Below are 14,488 nucleotides of genomic sequence, written 5' to 3'. Positions count from 1 at the left end.
TAAGGGGCTCCCAGATCCCGGCCCCTCACCCTATGTGAATGAGTATGGGGTACATCAAACCCCTGAAAAGAAAACCCTAATTTAGTGTGCATCAAGCGTAAGGTGATAATACGGATGCACCGGTATTAGAACTATAGAATGAATGTGAACCGTGTGTGGTAAACCAGTTGTTAATTGAACTTCACTTTGTGATTTTTTTATTCATAACGGTTTCTATGATATTTCCGTACCTATAATACATTTTTCTAGTTTTCTATAATTTTTGTATCGTGTGCCTTCAAAGCCCAACTCACTAGTCCTTAGTTCAATTCTACATCGAACCCCTACCCATTATCCTGGGGAAAAAAACACACACACACACACACACACACACACACACACACACACACTACAAAAGGTTTTTAAAGCAATTAAGCAGCTCCGGGGGGTCTCTTCCGACTTCTCTGCTCGCTCTCCAGCCTCTTCTCTGCACTCCACGGTTCTTCTCCCACTGTCTGGTGTCTTCTGTCGGGCTACTCTGATATCTTCTGCTCTTTTAAAATCCATACCTGGTGTGCTCCTGGAGGGGGAACCCATGTCGTTTTTTTTTTTTTTTTAAATTTGGCGTGATGTTCCCTGCTCAAGAGTCATACCAGACAGTGCCTGGTATTGTTGGGGATCAAAGTCAGATGAATCACTGTTCATTTAAGTGGGACACATCTCAGGCTTCAAGTCCCTGGGCAAATCCCTGTTCATTGAAGTCGGACACATGTCGGGCTTTAAGTCCCAGGGCAAAGTCGGGTCCAGAGTAATATGACTGTTGTGTCGTACCAGTGTGAACCCAGCCTGAATCACAAAAATCCAGAGAAATATGAAATTTACTTTTAATGAATAAAGTATTTAAAGTGGAGGTTCACCCAAAAAGTTAATTTTTAACATTAGATTGAGGCTCGTTTTGTCAAGGGGAATCGGGTGTTTTTTTTTTAAATCGAAGCAGTACTTACCGTTTTAGAGAGCGATCTTCTCCACCGCTTCCGGGTATGGGCTGCGGGACTGGGCGTTCCTATTTGATTGGCACCTAGATTTTTAGGAAAGAAGTCCTGGGAATGCTGAAAATTAAATCTTCAGTGCAGGGCCGATCCTAGGGTCACAGACGCCTGGGTGCAGAAATATTTCTGGCGCCCCCACATGGGCGTGGTCATCTTACCAACTCCTCCCCTTTACACGCTTCTATGGCAACGACTCAAACACAGAGATGCTCCCCTAAGAAGTCTTTGTTACCCTGGGATCCTCCCATGATCTTTTAACAATAAAGAAAATACTAGAAGAGTGTACACTAACGAGACCTGGAGGGAAACCTCTCTGATGCACACAGAGAGGGCTTCTGTTAGAAAGAGCCCCCAGACATAGTACAGGAGATGGTCAGAGACTGCAGACATGGTACAGGAGACGGTCAGAGACTGCAATCGTAGTACAGGAGATGGTCAAAGAGTGCTGACATATTACAGGAGACGGTCAGAGAGTGTAGACATAGTACAGGAGTCAGACACTGCAGATATAATACAGGAGATGGTCAGAGACTGCAGTTCCTATGGACTTTAGTAGATAATGGCCGATCTGCCCTCTCAACTGACCCAGCGATACAGCAACACCGGTTCCACGGATCAGGAGTTGGCTCACTCTGAATTGCTTGTGGCGACTCCACTGGGTAGAGTCCAGATCTGTATTCTGGAAATGACTCCATTCCTTTCTCCGCCAGGGATGGCGCTAGGCTGTGTGGCTTTCACTCTGGTGGCACAGGGCAGCAGGGTTCTCTCTGTGATGGTGTTCTCTCAGCACTGTCCTCTCCCTCTGGAGTCCTGGGCGCACCTCCCTGAAAGCTGTCCAGGGCTCCTGGCTCTCTCTCTCTCCCCCATTCCCATTTGTGGGCTGCAGTTTCTTTGTTACAGTGGGGCTGCCAGTCCTCAAGACTACATGTCCCACAATTCTCTTCTCCGCTCCTTATTCTATTCTATTCCTTTCCTGGCCGATATGAAGGTGGGGGAAGAAACATAGTGGGCGGCTGTGCTGGCAAGCGCCGCTCACTAGTACAGCATCACGAGGGGGGGGAGCCCGCAGCTGCAGTGGCGTCACTGGGGTTGGTGTCAACCGGTGAGGTAAAACATGGCGTCACCCCACCTTCCACCACCTATAGTCACCCCTCAGTACAGACCCCCTCCACCAAGTATAGACCCCCTCTGTCAGTGCAGACTCCCCACTAAGTATAAACCCCTCCCTCAGTACAGACCACCCTCCATCAGTATAGACCCCCCCAGGACAAACCACCCCCTCCATTCGTACAGACCCCCCTCAGGAAAAACCACCCCTCTACATTAGTACAACCCCCCCCCCCCCCTCCCTCCACTAGTACAGAATCCTCCATAAGTACAGAATTTTTAACATTACGTACCGTAATGGAGGGGGGGGGGTTTGTCCTGGGGGGAGTCTGTACTAATGGGGGGTTTGTCCTTAGGGGTCTGTACTAATGGGGGGGGTTGCCCTGGTACAGAATCCCCCCTCCACAAGTACAGAATCCCCCCAGACAACCCCCCTCCATTAGTACAGACTCCCCCCAGGACAAACCCCCCATTAGTATGAATGAATGAATGAATGAATGAAAGACTTATATAGCGCGGCACATGCGAACTAAATCGCCTCTGGGCGCTTGTTGTTCCTGTCTCTTGACATCAGAAGAGCAGAGTTTTGATCCGTCCTCTGAAGGCCAGGTGGTTTTCCTCCAACCGAATGCTGGTTGGTAAAGCGTTCCATAGTCTAGGACCTTGGAAAGCAAACCTTCTTTCTCCCTTGGACTTGTATCTTGCTTTGGGTACCTTGACCAGATTTTGGTCGGTGGATCGCAGAACGCGATTGGAATTGTGGGGTTCTATCTTGTCGCAAAGATATTGCGGAGCCTTCCCATGGATGCACTTATGCGTCAGACAGAGTGCTTTAAATGCATTTCTGTCCTTTACTGGCAACCAGTGAAGGTGAGATTGATTCCCATGGTTTTTTCCCAGTCACAAGTCTGGCGGCCGTATTTTGAACGACTTGCAGACGAGAGATTTGGTACTTTGGGAGTCCGAGGTAAAGGGCATTTGCATAGTCCAGTCTGGAGTTCACAATACACAGACCTCTCGAGGACAACCCCGTCTCCATTAATACAGACCCCCCCAGGACAAACTCCCCCCCATTAATACAGACCCCCCTCAGGAAAAAAACACCCCCCCCCATTAATACAGACCCCCGCTCCATTAGTACAGACCTCCCAGGACAACCCACCCCCCCCCCCCCAATTATAACAGACCCACCAGGACAAAGCACCCCCCTCCATTAGTACAGACCCAACCAGGACAAACTTCCCCATTAGTACAGACCCCCTAGGACAACCCCCCCATTAGTGCAGACCTCCCAGGACAAACCCTCCATTAGTACAGACACACCCAGGACAAATCCCCCCAGGACAACCCCCCCCCCCAATAGTACAGACTCCCCCAGGACAAACCCCCCATTAGTACAGACCCCTCTAGGACAAACCCCCCATTAGTGCAGACCCCCCTAGGACAAACCCCCCCCCATTAGTACAGACACCCCCAGGACAACCCCATTAGTACAGACTCTCCCAGGACAACCCCCCCCGGACAAACCCCCATTAGAACAGACTGCCCCCAGGGCAACCCCCCCATTAGTACAGACTCCCCCCAGGGCAACCCCCCCAATTAGTACAGACTCCCCCCAGGGCAACCCCCCCCCCCATTAGTACAGACCCCCAAGGACAAACCCCCCATTAGTACAAACTCCCCCCAGGACAACCCCCCCTCCATTACGGTACATAAAAACAACACCCGGCGGCAGCTAGAGAGGAGAGGACAATGTGCAGCTGCGCCGCTCGGGTGGAGCACAGATCGCAGCAGGCAGAAGTTGAAGACACAGCGAGGAGAACACGTGTCAGGCAGGGTCCGTGCGGTCCGCCCCCTCAGCGATGTCACTGTGCGACTAGTCTCTCCACACAGAGACAGCCGATCCGATCTCCGGCAGCTACTTCACTCTCCTCCTCCGACAGGAGGAGGGACGGGCTTGGGCTTGGTATACACACCGCCGGCGGCGACCCGTGGTGAGAGCCGTGTCTAGACACGGACACGGAGAGGAGGTGGTGGATGGAGGGGAGCGCTCTGGCTCTTCAGCGCCCCCCACCTCTGTGGCGCCTGGGTGAACTGCACCCCACGCACCCGCGTAGGATCGGCCCTGCTTCAGTGACATAGTGCATTTCATGGTCTTGTATACTTGTAAGAAGTTTATCAATTAGCTGAATGTAGTTTGGTGCTCTGCAGTTGCCAAGGAAATTCTAAACGACATCCTTGAATTCTTTCCAGGCAATTTTCTCAATAAAAAATGTCTAAAATAACAAAAAATATTCACCTTCTTTCTTCATCTGCAAATTTTTCTGCCGTGGAACCAAGTTCTTGTGAAGTGGTCATTTATTTTTAATGTAATGCAACTCTTTTGTATAGCTGTCCATTTTGCATGTGTCTAAATGTGCCGTGCTAAAAATGACATAATGTCTATATAAAAAAGTCACATAAAGCATTAAAAGTAATACAAAATCCAGTAATATGAAAATAGTTATTTCAAATACTGCCACTATATACAACTTTTTAGCTGATTTGTATACCACTGTCACGTGATAAACTGCAGGGTTTGCCTGAGTGCTGAGTGTTCAGGTAGGAGGAGATTTCTACTGCAGCCTGTGTTCTCATGCTGTTATGGGAGGTGGATAATCCATGAATCAAGATGTGACCTCCCACCCACTGTGTTCTTTTTAGTTACAGGGCATGGAGGAGGGAGAAACTGGGCTGTCATTTAAAATCTGTATACACACCCAAATGTGTGATGTCAATATCATGTGACCCAAAAAGCTCAGCTCAACAAGGAATGGGTCTCTCCAGCAATAGAGACCAAACTGAGCATGTGCAGCTTTACTACCCTGACTTTGTCTCATCTGGCCTTGCCAAGAGAGACCCTGCAGGAGGGGGGAGGATGTGTGCAGAGGATCAAATATCATTTTTATACAATGCAGAGGATTAACCCCTTAAGTTCCACAGCAAGTATAACAAGTATGCTATTCTGCAATTACAGACAGATTTTATGGTTGTGGATTTAGTAACACTTTAACATGAAATGCTCTATTTAAAAAATGTGCAAATATGCGTGTGTGGAAGTGACAACAATCCATCCCAAAACATTTTGTATGTCACCTAAACCAGCTCATATGTTCTACAGAAATAAATTGATGAAAAATAAAGTCCAAATTCCATCATTTGTGAAGAAACAAGTAAGGCAGAGCTACAGTGATCCTGGATAGAGCGGACTGCATGTGGACTGGAAGGTTCCTTATCTCAGCACAGTGGTGTCTGTTTATAATACTCACAAGTAGCACTGAATCTTCATTCAGAAGTGCCTGTCTGCTTTTATCTTACATGCAAGTACATTTTTATGGTTTTAATAGTGTTTTTTAGTGGTGAGAAGTATGGTCAGGTTCTCTTTATTTTGAGCTTGAGAAATGGCTATCCTTTGTGGTCAACTTCATCAAGTAACATGGTTGTGAAGCAGGGTCTTGTGGTTTCTCTGACTGACTGCATATACAAACTGGAGCAGTTTGAAGATTTTTGTCTGGGTCCCGATTTCTGCCAACATGCTAAATTGACCTTTGTAGTAAGGGTAGATTTCTGGGAGGTGAGCATTTACCTTCTAGGGAAAAGTGAAGGATTGTTTTTTTTCCCCCCCAACTTTGATTTAGAAGCATGATTTTATACTACTGAGATTTATGCATACATTTCTACATATACCCTTGTTTATAAAAGGTCTTGAGGATATGCCAACCTTGTCCCCTCTCTCTCCTTAGGGAACCCCCTGTCTTCTTTCATTGGTGACCCAGGTGTGTATTCATTATACACATACCCTCAATCACCACTAATTCCCCCAGGATACACCCATACCTGTAGGAATCCAGGAAAATATACCCTGGATATACTTTACCATACCTATTTTAGATAAAATTTCCCTAAAAGGGTATGGCTTACCCATCTGTATAGCTATCAACCCTTTTATAGATCATCTCAATGTTCAAAAGCGAATTCTATTGCTACCACTGACAGCCACAGTTCTTTATAAAGGAGCCGTTCCCACATAAAAGGTATATCAAATAATTATTTCATACCATAGACACATGTATTGGTTATGCATATGTTTTAATGGTCAATTAATTTATTTATAATATGTTATCTATACTTCTTAACCAAAAAAACACCGGATGGGGATACTGCCTCAGGATTTCCTATGTCCTCCGGGGTGGGTCGGTGCTTACCTCCATTTTCTGGCATAACTTCCGGCTCTGCTCCCCATGGTGAAACTTTCATGGGTGTTTTTTTAGGGGTGGCTCATGGGATGAACGCCTTTCTTGTTTTATTTGATATGTAATGATTTATATTCACACTCTGATAATGTTATTAATGTTTTTTTCTTTATTCATAGTCTCATGATAACCTTATTTATACACACACCACCTGACAATTGTATGTATAAGCAATGCTCCTGAAGAAGTGGGTTATATAAGAAACCGCAAAACATGTCAAGCTTTCTTTCAATATAATATGGTGTGGATATTCTATATATTATGATGGGATGTTTTTTTAGGCACTTTATAGTTATGACTAAATAACTTTATTCTATGAATATGTAATACTTGTAAATGTTTTTTTGTAATAAAACCTTCTCTATACTTTTCAAAACTTGTCTGGAAATCAGTTGATATATGGGTACCACCAAAGTCCAAACCCCAGCCTCTACCCAAATTTATGCTTAAACTTTTTTTTTTTTAAAAGGTACATTTTTATTTTGAAATTTTTGTACATACAAAACAGACAGTACAACAAACACACATCCTAGGCAAACATCGCCCGGTACATCATTTTACAAAACTTTGGTAGTTGGTACACATTGAGCATTTTCATAAAAACACACAGAGAAAGGTGGGAGAAAAACAGAATCGTTAATTTACCAACTTAGATCTATTCAACGGGCAGAGGTATCAGTCATCAGTCTAAGTTCAAGGAGCAGGAGGTATGGTGCTCTCAGAATCAACCCAAGAGCCCCAGACCTTCAAGAATTTTTTTGGACACCCTCTGGCCTCATATGTCATCTTATACAGCGGTATAGCACGATTGATGGTGGTGAGCCAAAAGGCAATGGTAGGTAAGGATGGAGACTTCCAGTGGGGGAGACCAGGGGTCATAATCTAGAAGTCTGAGTAGGTCTGTGTTCCAGGTTCTTCTGGGCTAATTTGATGCAAAGAGTATCACTGGTTTCTTCTCGTGTGCCATTTTGCAGAGAAAACGAGGTAGAGGATTCTTGCTCCTGACAACAAACAGGGGTCATTTGTTGAATCTGGAGTTCCCAACTCTGACATATTAAGTTGAAGATGTTGGTGTGAAGGGCCCATTACTAATAATGAACATAAAAATGACCTTACTTCTCAGTCAGGATCCCAAACACCTCCTCCTAAGTCACCCTGCAGTTGAATGGATCAGAGTCACAGTTTCCTCTATGCAAAGCAGCCTCTGAAGTAATATTGTGGGTGTTAACTTCCAATATGATTGGGGGTAGGGAGGGAAGATCAACGTGATATGGGGTCCACCTGCAATGCGATGGGGCCACTGATGTGAACCTGATTCTGTCATGGCAGCTATGTGCATAGTCCCATGCTCAAATTTCCCCATGATAGATGTATTTCACATTTTAAACTAATGTGCCTTGGTATTTTGGATACTTTTAAATGGTGTTGTGACTGAAAAAAGGACAAGAAAAACTGGTTTAAAAAACCAAGGGGGTAGTTGATCCAGGGAATATCCGATCGCCACCTGGGGATCAGGAAGGAATTTTTTTCCCCACTGGATCTAATTGGATGAGGCTTTGTTTGTTTTTTGCCTTCTTCTGGATCAACTGTGGATATAGGATTGTGTATAAGGAGGCTTTCCATTTGTGTGTGCAATTTTTTTTATTTATTTTTTATTTTGATTAGTTTAACTAAATAGACTCTTTTCAACCAGACTACTGTAACTACTGTATGTATTTTGGGGATTTACAATAGAAATAGTCTTGGTCAAAATGTTTTCTGAAATAACGTTTAAAAATATGTTTAGCTCATACAACCTGTGGTTTTACAGACCAACACAAAGCAGAACCACAAAATATAAAATATTTAGCGCTTACCCCAGTAGATGCTACAGGCAGTGGATTGGCAGTATACAAGCTTCTTTTTCCATCATAAACCGGTCGACGGTCACCAAATATGGTAACTTTGAAATGCTGGACCATCGAATCAACCACCTCCCTGGAAAAAGGGTACAGTTATTAAAAAAAGTTTCACCTACTGTATTTGCTGGAGTATAAGACTACCTTTTACACTTAAAAAAAACTGGCCAAAAAGCAGGGGTCGTCTTATACGCCGGGTCAGCTGCTCGGGTGCCTGCTGAATGTGTGGTAATACTGTATGTAGCTTTGGCTACATAAAGTATATACCGCGTAACCAACCCCGGTGAGCGATGTATTCAAATGAATACAGAGCCTGCTCGGATTGGAGTAACAACCTCTGCCAATCCGAGTAGGCTACATACAGTAGCCCGCTCGGATTGGCTTTGAGAGTCAGAGAGGCGTGGGCTGATGTTACAGCCTCTGCTAATCCAAGCAGGCTTTGTATTCATTAATAGAATACATCACTCGTCGCGATTGGATCCAGCAAGAAGGAAGAAGAATATGGCTCAAGAAGGAAGAAATATGAAGCGCCAGAAGCCTCGGAAGGGGGGTTGTCTTATACGGAGAGTACAGGCAAAAAAAAAATAATCTTAAAAAAACTGTAAACTTAGGGGGTCGTCTTATACGCCTGGTCGTCTTATACACCGGCAAATGCGGTATACAAGATGGAAAGCAAAAAAAATTGGATTTTATGCTCACCGTAAAATCTCTTTCTCTGAGTTCATGGATGGACACAGCCTTAATCTTGACATAGTGGGATTAACCTATCTATCTTTAGGAGGGACTAGGCAGAAGTGTTAACTTCAAAACAGAACCGCCCCACCCAGGGTGTGGTCCCACTGACTATATCCCCTCAGCCTGCACCAAGCAATTCAGTTTGTATCAAGCAGTACAGACAAAGTGGGGTGGGTGCTGTGTCCATCCATGAACTCCGAGAAAGAGATTTTACGGTGAGCATAAAATCCTATTTTCTCTTTCGTTCATGGATGCACACAGCCTTAATCTTGACATAGTGGGATGTCCCAAAGCAGTGTCAAAATGAGGGGTGGGAAGCATAAAATAAATAAACTTCACGCAAAACAGAGCTCCTCAACTGAGGAGTTGTAACTCTAAACAGCCGCCTGCAAAACTTTGCGGCCGAAGAAGCATCCAAAGATGCACTCACATCAACTTGTAAAGTAGTGTGAAAGTGTGACCGGGCGACCAGGTTGCCGCCTTACACACCTGGGAAACAGACACTTGATGTCAGAAACCCCAAGAGGCACCATTGCCCTAGTCGAATGCATCGTGATAGGGAGGAGCCCGACCCTTTATGGCGTAAGCCTGATCAGGATCTGTCGGGTCCACCTCGAAATGGTGGCCAATGAGACCGATGGGCCCTTCTTGGAACCAGCCACCGAAACAAACAGTGAGTCTGAACTCTGGAACGGAGCAGTAACAGACAAGTATCTTCTCGGAGCTCGGACAGTGTCCGTGGAATGCCATGTCGTCTCCTTAGGATTCGACTTGAGATGGAAGGTCGAAATGACCTTAGGAAGAAAAAATGCTGCGGATGCAGCACCACCTTATCCTTGTGGAAGATCAATAAGGAGCCTTTCATGACAAGGCTGCCAGCTCAGAACCCCTCTTAACTGACATAACAGCAACCAAAGGGACCACTTTCTGAGAAAGTGTCAACAAGGGAACTTCCCTAATGTTCTCAAACAGTGGTTCTGAGGCACCTAGAGATCATGGCGTTAAGGCCATTTACTGCAAGGCAGGAAGACCTATGGAACCTTGCAACAGCAGGTCCTCTCGTACTGGTAGACGCCAAGGTGCGTCTGCTATTCAAATCCCCACAGAGGTAGTGGAGGACGGACCGGAGGGGCCACATGCCGAACCCCCTGTACAAATGTTCTCACTAGAGAGCGAGTCACCAGGGGTCGCTGAAAGAAAAACAGCCAGGGCAGATATCTGCCCCTTAAATGGTGCTTAAGCAAGCTCCTTGGTCCACCCAAGTGCGATAATAAATCCTCCTAGAGGATAACTTCCTAGCCTTCCTCAAGGTAGGAATCACAGAATCCGACAGGCCCCGGTCTCTTAGTACCTGGCTTTCAATAGCCATGCCATTAAGCCAGCGACTGTAAAGCAGGATGCAGTATGGGACATTGTGACAGCAGGTCCTCTCGCCAAGGGACGTCTGCTACTAGCCGCACTAGATCGGCGTACCAAGGAAACCGAGGCCAATCCGGAGAAATTAGGATCATAGGAATCCCCTCTGCCTCCACTCTGCGAAGCAGAAGAGGCAGGAGCTTTAGAGGAGGGAAGGCATAGATTAGCCGGTACTGACTCCACAGCACCACGAACGCATCTGTCGCGTCCGCCCATGGGTTTCTTGACCTGGTCACCAACCTTTAATACCTTCCGATTGAGTCGAGACGCCAGGAGATCTACGAGCTGAAAACACCTCCGGGTGCAGAGACCATTCTTCTTGGTCCAGCATCTGGAGACACAGGTAGTCCGCCTGCCAGTTTTCCACACCCGGAATGTATATGGCCGACAGTGCCGGTATGCTCCTTTCTGCCCACCTTAGGATGTGAGCGACTTCTGAAGCTGCAGCTGAGCTACTTGTTCCTCCTTGATGGTTGACATATGCCACCGCCGTGGCAATGTTCGACTGGATCCTGACTGGTTGCCCTCGTAGCCTCTGAGACCATGTGGAGGCAAATGGGAATCCTCTGGAGACCAGCAACCCTGGGTCGACTGAACCCCCCAGACTCCCCCACCGGTAAGGCTGGCATCCGTTGTGATGACTATCCAGTGAAGGGAAGTAACGACTTCCCAGACATAAGTGCCGGTGAGGTCAGCCACCAACAAGGGAGGCCCTGACCAAGTGGCTCACCCCGATTAGATAATCCAGGGATGATGGACGCTTGTCCCATCTGGACAGAATTTCCTTCAGTAGCACTCGTGTGTGAGATTGCGCCTATGGTACCGCCTCAAAGGAGACCACCATGAGGCCCGGGACTGTCAACTACCGCACCGCAGCCTGAAGGGTCTGCAACTTTTCCACAGGGAAGCAAAACTTTGCCTCTGAGGAGTCCAGAACCAATATACTAGGAATTGAGTCGTTACCATTACTGACTTCTGAATGTTCAGTAGCCACCAAAGTGTCTGAAGGTCTGATGTTATAGACACGCTCACCTCCAATTCTGATGCTGAAGTGGCCATCAGAAGCAGGTCGTCCAAGTAGCCCACAACAGCGATGCCACGTTGTATTAGTAGGGCGAGAATTGGGGCAACCACCTTGGTGAACACCCTTGGTGCCGATGCCAGGCCAAAGGGGAGAGCCACAACTTGATAGTGGTCTCCCCCGACCGCAAAGTGCAGAATCTCTGATGCTTTGTGCATATGGGGACATGTAAATAGGCATCCCTGATGTCCAAGGATGCCAGAAAGTCCCCTGACTGGAGGGCAGTGACGACAGAGCGAACCGATTCCATCCGGAATCTTGTACCTACATGAAGCAATTGAGGGCCCTGAGGTCCAGAATTGGGTGAACGCCCTCCTTCTTTGGTACTATGCACAGATTGGAGTAAAACCCCTGAAACCGATCCTGTACTGGGACAGGAATAACCACCCCGCGTTTCAGCAGGTCTTGAACTGCCCCAAATAGGGCTTCCTGATGAGTCCGTTGTAGCTGGTGGTTGGAGGGAAAAAAACAATCTGTTTAGTGGGCAGGATAGAAACTTTATCTTGTACCCTGAAGACACTACTTTGCAAACCCACCGGTCGGGGACCTGAGATGTCCACCGGGTCGTGATTTCGCAAAGACGTCCCCCCACCTGAGAGATGGGTGGGGGCAAACCGTTATGCGGACATAGCTTTGTCTGCAGGTTTCTTGAGTTTGCGAAACCAGGGACGTCTCAGTCCCTGAGCAGGCGATTTATCGGCCTGTGGTCTTTTACCCGCCGTACGAAAAAAAAACGCTTGTGTGCAGTAAAGAAGGGCCCTTGCCTACGGCGTGGCTCCTTCCCCTTTTTGGACTATGGGAGCAGTGTGCTCTACCTCCTGTAGCATCTTTAATTATGTCATCCAGGGGAGTTCCAAAAAGTCTGTCGCCCTTAAAGGGCAAGTCCATCAGGGCTTTCTTGGAAGATTGGTTGGCAGACCAAATCTTAACCAAAGTAGACGGCGTAATACCACCGCCTGACCTGAGCTTTGGCCAGCAGAGGAATAGTGACCAAACCTCCTGGAAGACCTGGGGGTGGAGAGACCACTCCCCCGGGAGCAACTGCTGGCGACTTAGAAAATCTGCCTGTAAGTTGTCCACTCCGGGGATGAATATTGTCGAGATACAGGGCACATGAGCCTCTGCCCATAGAAAGATCAAGTTCACCCCTCTTTGAGCGGCTTGACTCCTCGTGCCCCCCTGGTGGTTTATATATGCCACAGCTGTGGCATTGTCGGACTGCACTCTCACCGGTGACCCCTGTAAACTGGGGGTCCAAGCCTCTAGGGCTAGCCGTGCAGCTCTGATCTCCAAGGCATTGATAGGTAGGAGTTTCTCCGACTCCGACCAAATTCCTTGTTGGGTCCGTCCGTCTAGGACCGCCCCCCAACCTGTCAGGATGGCATCCGTGGTTACTACCCTCCAGGAAACAGGGCTGAAGGACTTTCCTTTCCGCAGGTTCTGAGGGACCAACCACCAGCACAGAATTTGCCGCACCCTTGCAGAGAGGGTCAAAGGCAGATCCAAGGTCTGCGCCCTCTTGTTCCAAGCCGAAAGAATGGCTGCCTGCAGGATTCGGGTGTGGAACTGAGCGTATGGTACCGCCTCGAAAGTGGCCACTAGCTTGCCCAGCAACCGCATACATAGGTGGACGGTTGGTTCTCTCTTGCTCAGAACCAATAGGATCAGTTTCCTGACCGCTTCGATCTTTACTTGAGGTAAGAATATCTTCTGGCGTTCTGTGTCCAGCAGCATGCCGAGGTATTCCAGCTGCTTTATGGGCCTTAAGGCCGACTTTTCTTGGTTTAAAACCCAGCCGAAGGCCTCGAGGTACTGAACCGTGAGGGCTACTGCTTGATCCAGACTGACCGCCGAATGATCTATGATTAGGAGGTCGTCCAAGTATGCCAATACCGTGACCCCCTGTGTCCTCAGATTGGCTAGAACGGGACCGGGGGGGCCGTGGCCAACCCGAACGGGAGAGCTACAAATTGGTAGTGGCGCTGAGCCACCGCGAAGCGCAGGAACCTGTGATGTGCCCGAGAGATCGGTACATGGAGGTATGCGTCCTTTATGTCTATTGACGCTAAAAAATTCACCCGTTGCAAGGCGGCGGCCACCGAACGAATGGATTCCATCCGAAAAGGGCGAACCCTTAGAAAAAAGTTCAAACCCTTCAGGTCTAGAATTGGCCTGACGTCGCCATTGGGTTTTGGTATGATGAAGAGATTGGAGTAAAAACCCAGCCCGCATTCCTGGGCTGGTACCTCCACAATCACCCCTTGAAGTAAGAGGCGATCCAAGGCGGCTAGAAGCGACACCCTACTTACCGGATTGCTTGGCAAACTTGACTCCTGAAAATGAGGAGGGGGGGGAAGTCCCAAAACTCCAGCTTGTAGCCTGCGGCCACAGACGAGAGGACCCACTTGTCTGGAACTCTGGCTTCCCAAACTTCTGAAAAGAATTGAAGCCTTCCCCCCACCCGAATGAGTGGGGGTGCCCCTTCACAAAGCCGATTTGGGGGCAGGTTTTGCTGGCTTGCGAGACCAGGGTCTCTTGCCACCTGCGGTCTGTCCTTGCGGCTTATTGCCATAGCCTGATCGTGAGGAAGGCCGTCGATACTGCCTGGAGGCTGAGGGCCCTGCGGCTGGTGACGCCTGCCTCTTAAACGTGGGGCCCTGAGCTCTCTTCTTTACCGGTAAGAGAGTGCTCTTACCACTGGATATTGTCTGAATATACGTATCCAGATCCTCTCCGAATAGTCTTCCCCCATGGAAAGGGAAACCGGCCAATAATTTTTTGCACGGAGCCTCCGCCGACCAGTTCTTTAACCATAAGAGCCTTCGCATGTGTACCAAAAATAGTGACAAACGGGAAGCCTGTTGGATGGAGTCCTTAATAGCGTCTACCGTAAAACACAGGGCTCTAGTGAGGTCGGCCAGTTCTCGAGCC

At 47.8% G+C, this 14,488-nt stretch overlaps 1 protein-coding gene across 2 annotated transcripts in view; it reads right to left on the bottom strand.

Moving 5' to 3' along the window:
* LOC120926968 (protein argonaute-3) overlaps nt 1–14,488 on the bottom strand; it is a 234,305-nt gene that overhangs the window by 154,459 nt on the left and 65,358 nt on the right. For both annotated transcript variants that reach the window (XM_040337320.1, XM_040337321.1), the window contains exon 3: nt 8,284–8,404. In XM_040337320.1, the coding sequence (XP_040193254.1) occupies nt 8,284–8,404 (121 nt within the window). The remainder of the gene's footprint in view (nt 1–8,283; nt 8,405–14,488) is intronic.

Source organism: Rana temporaria, chromosome 2 (genome assembly GCF_905171775.1).
Source record: "Rana temporaria chromosome 2, aRanTem1.1, whole genome shotgun sequence".
NCBI classification, from domain to species: Eukaryota; Metazoa; Chordata; class Amphibia; order Anura; family Ranidae; genus Rana; species Rana temporaria.
This window is presented reverse-complemented; position numbering and strand designations above follow the sequence as displayed.